At 43.1% G+C, this 13,942-nt stretch overlaps 1 protein-coding gene across 12 annotated transcripts in view; it reads left to right on the top strand.

Moving 5' to 3' along the window:
• Positions 1-13,942, top strand: part of CACNA1D (calcium voltage-gated channel subunit alpha1 D) — a 351,834-nt gene that overhangs the window by 250,971 nt on the left and 86,921 nt on the right. For all 12 annotated transcript variants that reach the window (XM_072599051.1, XM_072599049.1, XM_072599046.1 and 9 more), the window contains 7 exons: positions 2,143-2,249; positions 3,771-3,858; positions 4,514-4,621; positions 5,115-5,167; positions 7,766-7,912; positions 10,936-11,137; positions 12,822-12,980. In XM_072599051.1, coding sequence (XP_072455152.1) covers positions 2,143-2,249; positions 3,771-3,858; positions 4,514-4,621; positions 5,115-5,167; positions 7,766-7,912; positions 10,936-11,137; positions 12,822-12,980 — 864 coding nt within the window. The remainder of the gene's footprint in view (positions 1-2,142; positions 2,250-3,770; positions 3,859-4,513; positions 4,622-5,114; positions 5,168-7,765; positions 7,913-10,935; positions 11,138-12,821; positions 12,981-13,942) is intronic.

Here is a 13,942-nt window from a genome sequence, read left to right as displayed (position 1 = left end):
TTTAAGTATGGGCTTATTTTAAAATCCATCAAGAAGTAAACATACCTAAGAAAATGTCTGGCCTTTGCATGACTGAAAAGTTGGCATTGCCCCGTGAAGTTTGTGTACTGATTGTGAGGGACGCCCTCCAGGGCGTGCACACAAAGGTCCCTTTTGACCTCCAGTGGAACATTGGGAGGTATCCGTAACCCACTGGACAGCAGGCAGCATATCACTAGGCTTAGGGCAGCGTGCTATTGGGAATGTGTCTTAGGCCTCCTTCCAGCTCCAGACAGTGTCGGCTTTCTATAAGAAGCTGAGCCTCGGGCAAGTGACCCCATGGGGACTAGAGCCTTTCTTACTCCAGGAGAATCAGTAAACAAACTGTGCAGTTCTGAATTTTAACCAAATCAGGCTTTTTAAAGCCATTTTGATCTCTTTTGTGTGTATCCCTATGTTTTTATGTGAAATCATATTGATAACTTGGGCTGTTTACAAGATGACTTGTAAAATAGAACTTGGCTCTGTGCCACAGTGTACTGGTTGGTGGAGGATGTATTGGACAGTATTGTACAGGTTCACAGTCTTTGGTGAGGGTCTGTACCCCTTTCCCCATCTTACTTTGGATAATCTCATGAGCCCAATGACATCTTTCTCCAAAGACATGGAATCTAGGAGTCCTTCAGGGTCATCATTCAGAGTGATGGTAATGGTTGTATACACCTGCAGATGAAGATGTGAAATGTTTGGGAGAGTGAACCCAGTGTGTCCCAATCCAAATTTTACTCTGTAAATTGTTTTGAAATAGGACACTGAGGTTAACTTCTTTCCCTCGTAATTTGCCTCTTTATCCTCAGCATTGAAGACTGAAAAACTCCAGTTAATCCATTTTTTCTGTATTATACATTTTTCAGTTATCATGTAAACACAGTTACTCAGTGCTCATTTGAGCAGGTTATTTTAAAAACTCCCATAGTTGGTCAGTTCGTCCACAGTTACTTGAAATGTAGCTAGTGGCCTTCCGCAGTATTCCAGCTAGAGTTTCTTTCTAAAGCCAGATAGCAGCTCATTGGGAAGGAGCACTGACCTGGCTCTCTGGAATCCATGTACATGAGTGTGCCCTATGGTCAGCGTATTCACTCGACTACCTTTCTTTGTAGGAAATATCACTATTTGCTCCTCAAAAACATCTCTCTTCTTCAATACCCTGTTGATATTGAACAAGAATTAGGAAAGCTCTCTTGGTCTGTGTTGGGCAGGCCTCCAGTCAAGGCATTCCAAGGGGCCAGTCCCCAAGAACAGCTCTGACTGGTTATTCCAAATATGCTGCTCCTTTCCTGACTTTAGTCCTCTTTTCATGGGCAATTTGTGAGCACCAGATTTTTCCTCACTTTGGGCGTGGGCAGATATACTGGATTTATTTTCATAGTCAAGCTTATATGATTGATATGATCCCCAACTGGATTATGGAACCAGGAGAGTTTGAACATGTATGTAGGAGTGTGTTTATACCCAGTTGATATATAGGTTACAACTTTAAAGTCATGGGATAGATTTTCATGTGTGGTGTGTTAAACCCATTTCATTATAGTCATGATCGAACATGATCCTACATGATCGTAGGAGTCAGGGCAGGGGTGGTTTTGAGGTTGTGAGAGATTTCTGAGGATTTTGAGAAAGGTGATGCAGATTTCGTATGGATATGGAGCCAGTGGTCAACAGTGAAATTCAGGACCAGCTGTTTTGGGACTTTGCAGTTATCTGTAAGTCTCTCAGGGGTCACTGACACATTTTGGTGGACTACCTACGTAAGTGGGACAGCAGAAATAGACAAAATGCCATCCCTCAAGAGGAACACTTCACAAATGTCAAATAAGGCCACTAATGAGAATTTAATCACCTATACTTAGATACACAAATTGTTTCTTTTAAAAACTTTTAGTTGTCCCATAACTTAGCCACCCGTGTGCCCACAGTCTTTGAATCCAAAGATGTCAGTTAAACAGTTCCTCACTTCCTTTGGTTTTATATGATCTTCACTATGTAAATAACATTTACTAGATGATACACATAGACCCTCCTTAGGGGTCTTGTAAACAGCCCAAGTGGAGGTGCCACTGGAGAAGGAGGGAAACATGAAATCACTTTTCATTCTTTTTGTAGATGACAACCTTTGGAGCCTTCCTTCACAAAGGGGCGTTCTGTAGGAACTACTTCAACCTGCTGGACATGCTGGTTGTGGGGGTTTCTCTGGTATCATTTGGGATCCAGTAAGTAAGCGAGGCATATCTGTGTGCGTGTGCGTGTATGTGTGTGTGCGTGTGCGCATGTGTGTGTGCATGTGTGTATGTGTGCTTATGTGCATGTGTGTATGTGTGTGCACACACACAGTCACTTTGGAGGTTGAGACATTGTGCCCATTCTTAATATTTGGAAATACTAAAGTTTATAGGGCTAAGGTGAGGGAGAGAGTCCAGTTCCATTGGCAAGCATCCAGGAAGCTTTGGGAATAGATAAGTCTTGACGATAAGCATTAAGTATCCAGTTTCTCACTTTGTTTCCTTGACTCTGTTCCTGCATATTAGTTGATGGCTTCTGTGGTGTTAAATTTACCCCCCACGAGTCCTACCGTCATTGCTTCTTTGTCTGAAGGCATTTTAGTAGGGCGGAGCCATCGCCAGGTATCTTTTTCTGTATCTTGGGGATATTTCAAGCAGGAAGAAGGGATAAGGCTGGAGATCTTCAGCCTGCACTCTTCAATGTTTGAAATGCCCACGGAGCCCAGTTTGGCAATCACGTGGCCTTCAGCCACATCATTTTCCTGCCAAAAATACCTATGGCGTTGAAGCACCTATTTATTAACACTCCTCCTGATCATGATCCCAAGGACCAAAGTTATTAGAAAAAAATTCCTTCTTATTAAAGATTGAGAGCTTGTGTCTTGTAGACTCTAAACCAGGGGTGGGGAAACCTGTAGCCTCGAGGACACATGTGGCCTCTAGGTCCTCAAGTGCAGCCTTTTAACTGAATCCAAACTCCCCTAAAGGGATTTGCTCTGTGAAGTTTGAATTCAGTCAAGGGGTCACACTTGAGGACCTAGAGGGACACATGTGCCCTTGAGACCAGGTTCCCCACCCCTGCTCTAAATAGTTTTAAAATTTAGATCCTCATTACCTTGTATTTTAGGTGATACCAGCCTTTGCCAATACTATAGTCTCAAAGAAACAAACTCTAATTAATCTAGAGCGAATGCTGACTAATGCCACATTGCAGAAAGAACACTATCCATTTGGGGGTGGGGTTTATTTAACTTTACTTTTTCAATGAACAGAAACCCATTTTCTCTCCCAGGACAATATCAAATTCATGAATTACGTTCAGTCTGTTGTAATGAAAGGCTAAACAAGCATAGTTCAGAAATGTTCAGGTGCTTCTGGATTTTCCAGGAATCAGTGTTTAGCTGGGACATAGAGATCCACCAGAAATGTTACCAGATCACCCTGTTTTACCAAGCTAAAAGAATATAATATCTTGGTGGAATAAGTCATATTCTGGGGGGGGGAGGGCTAATTCATTTTTTTATCTTTCTTCTCTTAGCACAATGCCTGGAATAGTAGGCACTTTAAAATGGTAGTTGACTGACTAACTGGCCTTAAGCCAATGAAATAGTGCTAACTTTTGTATCTGTTTATAAAGGATCTTTTACAAATGAGTCACCTCCATGGCAACAAATGAAAACAAATGAATGACATCGGACTCACCGTGCTTCCTCCCATTTGTCTTTTCTCTAGATCAAGTGCTATCTCCGTTGTGAAGATTTTGAGAGTTTTAAGGGTCCTGAGGCCTCTCAGGGCCATCAACAGAGCAAAAGGACTTAAGGTTCTTATTCGTCTCCTCTTAAAATGTGTAATTCTTTGGTATGTCCTATCCTCACATTCCTGGCTTCTTCTGAACCAGAGTGGGGTTAATTCCCATTGATTCAAAGTGAGTTACACTTTGCAAGTGATCTAATTCAATTTCTTTCCAGATAGTCTCTCTCTGCTAGTGGCCTTCCCTTTGTGTAAGTGAGGTGCTTTGCAGAAAGATAAGGAAAAACTCATTTACCAAAAGTTGTTGGCACACTACAACCTGGTTTGGGTCCATAATGTCAATCAGATAGTCTTGAAAATGAGTGACCAGTGAAAACTTAGAAAAGCAAATAAAAAGTTTTGTAAACGTCAAAATATCTGCCAAGTTTTTGGCCCAGAAATAAATAATTCTAGCTCTCCTCTGTAGAGCACTTTAATCTGATCACATATTTTACGTCCCTAATCTCACTGAACCTTCTGTGATCTCCATTTTACATGTAAAGAAACCGAGGCTCAGAAAGAGCCAGCAGACAGAATGCAAGCACAGCTTTGTCCTCTCCCTTAGGCCCTGTGTCCCTTTGGATACGTCAACGCGCTTCCTCAAAGTCAGGCTTTAGATAATGGACCAAGATACCAAAGCAAAGCATCCATGTTCTTTTCCGTTGTCCCTTCTCTTCTCTCACCAGCATGTGGTTCAGTGTGTCTTTGTTGCTATTCGAACCATAGGCAACATCATGATTGTCACTACCCTGCTCCAGTTCATGTTTGCCTGCATTGGTGTCCAGCTCTTTAAGGTAGGCTTGGGGGCAGATCCTCTGTGTTGGATCAGCACAGAAGCACTTGGGCACTAAGCATGGGGGTTCACGAGAAGGCAAGATGTTCCCTTCTCTCACACTCATACTGATTGGGGAGCCACCATTTGGTAACGAATGCAGTAATGGGATGGATGCCAAGTGCCCTAGATATGTAGTTAAGGTGGCAGTACCAGGCATAGTTGATAATGCCTCGTGTTCTCCATCTCATCCATCAGTTGTTGACACCCATCTCATCTGAGTGCCATGAGCCCTCATGAGGCTGGGGCTAAGGGAGAAGGTGGTAAGGGTACTTCCCGAGGCCCATGTCTCTAGGACAGGTTCTGAGGTATGCCAGGGGGAGGAGGAAGGCAAGGAGATTGGTACACAGTTGGTACACAGACACTGAGGATTGGGCAGGTGCCTCTGGTGATGAGCAGACTCTCATCTTGTAGCTTTTCAAGAGGCTGCATTTTCCTGTTCTCTTTGTATTTAGGGGAAATTCTACCGGTGCACTGATGAAGCCAAAAGTGACCCTGAAGAATGCAGGTGAGTGGCAGGATGGCCTGGAGCCTGGGGGGGAAAAGGGAGAGAGAGTGTGAGGACGGCTGCAGAGAGAGCAGGCTAGACACTGGCCCGGAAGGGGTTCTGGATGAACCTGTCCAGTGCGAGCTGCTCACAGTGGGAGGAGTTTTCACTAACCCTGGGAGCTATCTGTCATTGAGATAGGGTATTGAGAATTCTTAGCCTGGGGTCTGCGGACTTGCTTTTTCATATTTTGGTAATTCCTTCAATAGAGCTGATTTCGTTTGTAATCCTGTGGATTGCATTGTATTTTATGCAGTAAAAAGCATGATTCTGAGAAGGGCCCACCCATAGGCTTCAGCAGACAGCTGCTCAAGGGGTCCCAGACAGACAACAGGCCAGAATTTCTTGAAGACTTTAGATTCTCTAGAAGTAGTTACTTTAATTCAGGAAGCATTTGAATAAGTCAAGTCAACAAGTATTTATTAAGTGCTTACCCTACTCCATCTAAGCACTGGCTCAGAGCTCAGGAACACAAATAAAAGTAAAGTGAAAGACTTTCTTTGCCCTCAGGGAGCTTACATGATTATAGAAGACAACACCTAAGAGGAAGCTGGAAAAAGTCCTGGGGTCAGGGGGAGGGAAGGGGAGAAAGGATGGGAGAGAGAAAGGGAAAGAAAGAAGTCTGGATAGTCAGGAGTTGTCTGAAGGGGAAGAAGGGAGTGAACATGTCTGACCTGGGCACTTTCCTTGAAAGAGATGCCCAATCAAAGGATAGAGCCAAGCAGAGAAAGGACCTTCTAGGGTGAGAAGGCTGATGGGTCACCATGGAGGAAGGAGGCGGGGGCCCAGAGAGGAATTCGAGAGAAGCTTTTTTGAATGTTTACCCAACTCTCCCCTCTTTCTTTGTCCTGCCATCTCTCTGTTAGGCATTTTTGTGTTCCCCAGGGTGCTGGAGAGGCAAGGAGGAATTCTGCTTGTTCAGCTTGGGGCAGGTTTTCAGTTGTGCTCAGAGTTGTAGAGGGAGAAGACCAAGCATTGGCTGATGCCTGGGGGCTTCCTGTGCATCATTGTACCCTCCTGTTCACCATAGTCACATCCAATTCACTGACTCCTTTGTTCAAAATTGTTTTTTGTTATAAACTTAACAGATACCCATCAACATGAATGTTTAAGTTTGCAAGGACACAAAAAGAGGGTGTATGTGGTACTCTGAACTTCTTATGTGTAATCTGTTTGTTTGATAAGTTTCAATTAAAGTTAACACAGTAAATAGAGAGGGCAATTTTGTGACTGTGTCCCTTTGTGTAATTCCTTCTCTTTCTTTTCAGTGAAGAGTTCTTTTGGGTTCCATGTACTAATGGAGCTGTCTCTAGAAAAGGGAGAGGGGGGATATTGCTAGCACAGAGTAAGCCTTCCAAATGGGTCTGGTATTAGAACAAAAAATAGATCAACATATATCAGGACTGATTTTCCATTTCAGTTAATCAACAAACACTCATAGTAAAGTAGAATACAAATATTTTCCTTTATTTAGACTTTTTGGCTCAGAAATGTCTTCCTCCTCAAATTCCAGAGCTTGAACAGAGAAGGATAACTCTGAATTCCATCCTGACTTTGTAGAGATGCCAAAGTGAGCAAGGAACATCTAATATATGACTCAGGCAGGGGTTTTCAAAGTAACCTTATTTGGAGGAAAAACATTGGTAGACTATTCAGTTTCCTCCTTCATGAGAACAGAAATTGTGTGAGACTTTGTTATGGTCTTTGCAGCAGCTAGTTGATGGTAGTTGTGCTGTTGAAGCCAAAGCTAAAATGCTCAGTGCTCAGTCCCATTCTGTCCCTGCATGGCACAATTAGCTCACACAAGTGTGCCATTCACCATCAGGGTGCTGAATAAGCTTGTGGATGACTGAGCCAGACCCGTCCCCAACACTCAGAGCACCCCTTCTTCTGATTCTGTATCTAGAGTAGTGTTCTTGTCTGTGCCTCTTGTTTTTAAGTTGTTTTTACTTCTCAAAGGCAAGTACTGTTTCTTGTTCCTTTTGTTTCCCCTATGTTACTTTGTCTAATTCTTTATTTCATAGCATAAATGTATGCATACATGTGAAATTTTTATAAATGTGAAAAATTAATGTGAAATGTGGTAGTTTTGGGATTTGTTTGGTTTCCATTTTTAGGGTGAGGGCTAAAAAGTACTGTCAGAAAGCTTCTAAATTATTGGATCATAGATTTAGGGTTGGAAGAGATCTCCTTCCAGTCATCCAGTTCCAACTCATTTTCTAAATGAATCATACTGAGAGCTAACGTTTATGTAGGTGTTTTATATAAGGGATCTCATTTGATCTTTACCACAACCCAGTGAGGCAGATGTTATTATCTATGTTTTGTTTGAAAGCTATTGAGTCCAAGTCTTAGAACCACAGTGTAAGACAGTTGCTTAGATAGATGTCAGAGCCACTGCAGAAAGCAGCAGGAGAGGTGGGCCAAAGGGTGGCCTCAACTTTGCGGCCTGGTCAAGCAGAATGGGAACAGTGGACAAGAAGTTCCACGTTGGATATAGTCTTTGCCTTTCACAAGTGGATTCACAAAGATTCCTGTTTGGTTTTTGTCTTCCTGTAGGGGACTCTTTATCCTTTACAAAGATGGAGATGTTAATAGCCCAATGGTTCGGGAGAGAGTTTGGCAAAATAGTGATTTCAACTTCGACAACGTCCTTTCAGCTATGATGGCTCTTTTCACAGTCTCCACCTTTGAAGGATGGCCTGCGTAAGTAATAACTGACGTGGTTTCTTCTGTAGATCAGTCCCAGGATCCGTACTCACCCATTTTAAAAATTTTCCTCAACTCAGCCACCTGCCCCTCCCCTGCCTGCCCTCATCAGAAAGAATTGCCTTTTTTTCACTTCCACTACTGGTCTTCCCCTAGGATATTTTGGAATTCTTTATTTGTAGGACAAGGAGTTTTTGACCTTTTAGAACCTAAGACATAAAGGTAGAAAGGGTAGGTATTAAGAGGTCAATCTGTTGATTGCTAGAAGTGCTCTACAGCAATAAGACCAGAAGAGGAAATTGAGGGAATAAGCAGAGGCAAAGAGGAAATAAAATAATCACTTTTTGCAGATGATAGAAAGGTTTTCTTGGAAAACAATAGAGTCAATGAAAAATTAATTGAAAAATTAATACTTTTATCCAGGTTTCAGGAGTTGAAACAAATAATCATCAAAATTTCTGTGTATTATGAGCAAAACCCCACAGAGAGAAAGAGAAATGCCATTAAAAATCACTACAGAATGTGTAAATATGTGGGAATCTACTTACCAAGACACATAAAAACTGTGGAAATACAACTACAATATACTCCTTACAGAAATAAAGACAGATATAAAGAAGAGAAATATTAATGGCTCATGTGTAGGCTGAGCTAATGTAATAAAATGACAGTACCACTCAAATTTAGGTACTTACTCAATGCCATGTCAATCAAACTACCGAAGGATTACCCTATAGAGCTAGGAAAAATAATGAGATTCAGGTGGAGGAACAAAAAGTCAAGAACATCAAAGAAAATAACGAAAAAAAAGTGTAAAGGAAGGTGTCCAGACAGAGCCACATCAAAGCCAAGCAGCATCCTCAGAGCTCTTCGGTACTGATTTCAATACAGAGATGTTGATCAATGGAACATGTTAGGTACACAGTGTCCAGAGGCAGAAGAACAAGTAGCAGGGTACGTGATAAACAGGAAACTCCTCAAGTTTCAATGTTATCTCACTGTTCAAATTGCTTGTCCATTTTGTATATGGAAGTACAGATTGTATTTGATGTTGAGTTCAACATTTAAAAAAAGAAAAATTATGTCAATAAAACAGAAATTTATCTATGTCCCCCTCTGCTTCTCAGGGTTCTAGAATCCAATCCTCTTGGGAAGAAGGAGATTTAGGAGACATTTGGAAATATGTCAAAGCTACTGTTCTGTTCATCCCTAACAGTCAAGATGTTGACATTTCCTAGAGAGAGCTACAGCAGTGTCCCATGTGTCTGTGGCCAGTTTGATTTCTCAAGAGCAAGGCTCTCTGTCTTTCTTCGTGTGTCACATGATGTCATGTGTGACATGTCACACAAATGATGGCCCTATACACTGTACTAGACCAGGTACACTGTGCTGTGCCATGTATACTGTGCTTGGCTAGGAATGCTACACTGAACCAGATACACTGTGCTGACCATGAACATGGTGCTGGACCGTGTACACAGTGCTGGCCATGTGTGTTACGCTGAACCAGGTATACTGCTGGCCATCTACCTGGTGCTGGACCACACACACAGTGCTAGGCCAGGTACACAGAGCTGACCATGTCTGCTATGCTGTGTCAGGTATGTGGTACTGGGCCGGGCACACTACTTGACCACCTGAGCAGAGTGTTTGTCTCACCAGGTGAATTGGAGATAAGTACTGAGGGAATAGTTATGGTGGTGACTGTTACATCAGGAAGGAGAAGCAACTGCTAGGCCTTTTGGGGAGAGGGACCCATAGATCCATTCATTTTCACACCTGCATTTACTGCTTGCTATCCTGGGTTCTGAAGAGCACCTCTCTAGTGACAAATGAGGGCCAGGACTGTCCTGCTATTAATTTCTGACCAGTAACCCATGGCAGCAGCTGCCAACCCCAGGGATATCACAAAGTATCACAAAGGGGTGTCACAAAGTACTATGGGGTTGGGGAAAGAGCATTATTTCTTGAATCAAAGATCTTAGGTAGAATCGTGGCTCTCCTAGTAAGTGTCTGTATGATCTTTGGCAAGTTGCTTAATTCCATTGGGCCTCAGTGTTCCTCATTTATAAAATGAGGGCACTGGACTAGATGTTCTCTGAGGAATCTTCTGATTCTAAACTCTCTGATCCATGATCAGATTTTTGTTTCGACCCTTGGAAATGCAAGACATTGTACAAAGCATTTGTGAGAGACAGAGTAGTGGAAATTCCAGTCCCTCTCCCCAGACAGTTTCCAGTCTACTTGGAAGACAAGGCACACGCTAAATAGATAAATAAATAAAGGAACAGGCGAACAAATTTTCACATGTTAATAGAGTATTATTATGCCCCAAGAAAGCACGAATATGAAGGACTCAGAGAAAACAAGGAAGAAAACGGCAAGAATTTATTAAGTCGTGCAAAGTAAGATGAGAACTGAGAAAGCAGCATTCGTTGGTCCTGATAACGAGGAAGATAACAACTCCAAGTGACTTGAGAACTTGTATCAGTGCCAAGACCAGTCCTGGCTCCAGAAGATTGATGATGAAGCATGATTCCAGACTCTTGGCCAGGATGGGATAGACTGGAAGGCACAAAACGAGACATTCACTTTTAGACGTTGTTAACAAATGCATTCATCTGGCTGGGCCATCCTTGTTGGCTGCAAGGGTGGGAGGAAGAGTTAGATGGGGAAGGGAGAAGGATGTCTCAGTGAAAGTTCTAAAGTGCACAGAATAAGGAAGGTAGTTCCAAAGGTATCCCAGACAAGTTGGAATAAACGTGTTAAATGGCATTTGCAATAATAAAAACTATATAATCCTCTTGTTCTGTTTTTTTCTATATTTAAAATTTTAATTTAAGTTCATAATAAAAAAATTAATGGACTCATCAAATAAAACAGTACATGCTGACTCTTAGAGGAATTTGGAGGAGGGATCTTATTGGTTTCCTGGTGCCTGACAACAGGAAAAACCCCACGCAGCTAGAACATGAAAGAATTCCTGACAATATTTTTTATATACGTGTGTATATTTTCAGGTTATTGTATAAAGCCATTGACTCCAATGGAGAGAACGTTGGCCCAATCTATAATTACCGGGTGGAGATTTCTATCTTCTTTATCATCTACATCATCATTGTGGCCTTCTTCATGATGAACATCTTTGTGGGCTTTGTGATTGTCACCTTTCAGGAGCAGGGAGAGAAAGAGTACAAGAACTGCGAGCTGGACAAAAATCAGGTTAGGAGGATGCACCCTGGGGGTTCCATTAGGGAGGGAGCACCCAGCTGGCCTCCACAGAGTCACAGAAGAGAGTGTCATCCATCTGGCCATGCCACTTCTACCAGGTGGCTTCAGAGAGGGTACTGAACAGGGGCAGAGCTTCTTCTTGAGAGTTAGGAGGAGGGCACCTGGTTCTCAGGAGATCCTTCCCCTGTGTTTGAGGAGTGACTCCATGAGGCAAGAGTCCTAACAAAAACATCCCTAAAGGTAACCATCCTGGAGTCTGGCTGTTTCAGGACCCTCTGCTGCCACATGGTTAGTAGCTGTGCTCTTGAGTTACTTGGATTGATGTGTCTCTCCCTTTGTATGCCCACTTATGGGGAAAGGAGAAATATTCACTCTTCCCTAACATGTTATCCTCCAGGGTCTTAGGCTTCCCATATGCAAAATGGGAGTGTTGGACAAGTTGCCATCAGATGCCTTTTCTAGCCCTAGATATGTGGTCTTGGGGTAGATTTTTAAAAATAAGATCACGATTTAGAACATCAGTGGACTTTAGTAGTCACCTGGACCAGCCCTTTGTTTTACGGAAGAGGACACTCAGCTCCAGACCTCTGGGTGTCCCAGTGGTTAGAACACTACACCTAATTCAGAAAGACCTAAGTTCAAATCTAGTCTCAGACACTTAAGAGCTGTGTGACTCTGGATTAGTTAGCTTCAGTAGAATGGGCATAAAAATAGCATCTGCCTTCCAGGGTTGCTGTGAGTGTGAAATGAGATATTTGAAGGGACTTTGCGAATCTTAAAGTACCATAGAATTGCTCATTAGACTTATTATCACTATCATTATTACACAGGGTCGCACAGGTGGTAAGTGGCAGAACCCAGGTTCCCTGATTCAAGGTCTAACATCCTTTCCATTCATTACCCAGTGACATCTATCAGCATAATTGATTCTAGTCACTCAGGAAAAGCTTAAGAAAAGTTGTTGATGCTTCATTGAATTGTTTTGAGTTACAGGGGCTTCCTAGTAGCATTAGCCTCTCAGTGCAAACCAGGGGGATTCTTTTACAAAGTCTTCTCATGCCGCAAGAGGCCAGGACTGAGAGACAGAGACAGGCAGGTTGAGGCTTACACAGGATCAGTCCCCAGAGGTCAAGGGTCTTGTTAGGAAAATACTGAAGAGTTAGTTTGGTCTTAAGGGCTCTGGAACATCAAAGCGCTGAATGTATATTGAAGATCAGAGAATGTAATGGCTCCATAGTCCTGGAATCGAGCCGAAGTGGGGACCAGGAAGCCAGACAATGAGACCAGACAGTGCATGCCTCGGAGCTGAGACAGAGCATGTGAGCCGGGGTACAGGCATGAGCTGCCCCAGACTACAGTCTATCTGAAGCCAGGGCTGTTTCAGTTCTTGACACTGACTGTACTGAGAAGTACCTTTTATGTGCCATGATCCCAGCCCCTGTGGGACCGTCACCTGGACAAAGCCTGCCCCATGAGGTGCGTTTGCCCAGCAGCATGCCCAGGTGTCCCAGCCCTTCTTCCCAAGGCCTGGCCAGCTCTGTTCCTAAATCCACCTTGCTGGCTGGCTTCCTGCTTGCCTTGTGGAGAGGCGGGCATCACCTGCAGAGCCGCAGGGACTCTTCCCTCTCCAGGGAAGCGCTCCGAATTACATTTTTGCTCTTTCCTGCTTTTGCAGCGTCAGTGTGTTGAGTATGCCTTGAAAGCCCGGCCCCTGCGGAGATACATTCCCAAAAATCCCTACCAGTACAAGTTCTGGTACGTGGTGAATTCCTCCCCCTTCGAGTACATGATGTTCGTCCTCATCATGCTCAACACCTTGTGCTTGGCCATGCAGGTAAGGAAGTCCTTTGGCAGGGGTCAGACCAGCATGTCCTCCCACTGTCTTAGAACATGGTGGACAAGTAAACAAGCAGTGATGAAGCAGAGATGATCCTTTGGCCAGAGACACCTGGGTGGGGATTGTTTTGTGAAGGGGGCTGTAGGCAACCTTGTCATAGAGCCTGTGTACGTCCAAAACTTTTGTATTTATGTGCCTAAGCCTGTGCTGTGTAGCATGAGGGGTACAGCAGTTTATAATACCTTCCCTGGCTTTGAGGAGGTAACTTTTACAGGGCAGGGGCAGGAGCAAGGTACAGGATGTGCAGAAATAAGTAGCATGCAGGGTGGGGGTTGAAAGGGGAAAAACAAAGATCAGATAAGATGCTGAATATTTTCGAATGCAAACTATACTTTTGCCTGGGGAGATAAGGAAGGAGGTGACCTTTGATGCTTTATAATGAAGCATATGCTAGTGTCTTACATGAAATATCGAGAACCAAAACATATAGAAGAAATAAGTGCTATGAATTATTAGAGATTTCTTGGAATTGGAAGGTGTTTGAAACTACGGGCAAGATTTAGTTTGATTTTCATAGCAGACATTTCCAGAAGTAGAACAATAAACTGGCCACAGATCTACCTCCTTGTGAATTATGTACGTAAGGACATTCTCCTTCCCTGATGAATCTGCCTCTGTCACATGTTCTTAAGCAAATAAAAAAAAAAAGCAACAAAAGGAAAAGACAGCAACAAAACTTTGATGATGACCCAGATCTGACATTATGTAGGCTTTCAAGTTTGCAAAGCAAATATTCACCATCTCCTTTGTTTGCCAGAGCAACTCTTTGAGGGAGGTACCAGTGATACGATTAGTCTCATTTAATGGAAGAGAAATAAGAAACTGGCCCATGCTCAACATAGCTAGTGTCAGAGGTTAGATTCAAACCCAGGTCATCCTGACTCCAAGTTCAGCCTTCT

This window comes from Notamacropus eugenii, chromosome 3, assembly GCF_028372415.1.
Source record: "Notamacropus eugenii isolate mMacEug1 chromosome 3, mMacEug1.pri_v2, whole genome shotgun sequence".
NCBI classification, from domain to species: domain Eukaryota; kingdom Metazoa; phylum Chordata; class Mammalia; order Diprotodontia; family Macropodidae; genus Notamacropus; species Notamacropus eugenii.
This window is presented reverse-complemented; position numbering and strand designations above follow the sequence as displayed.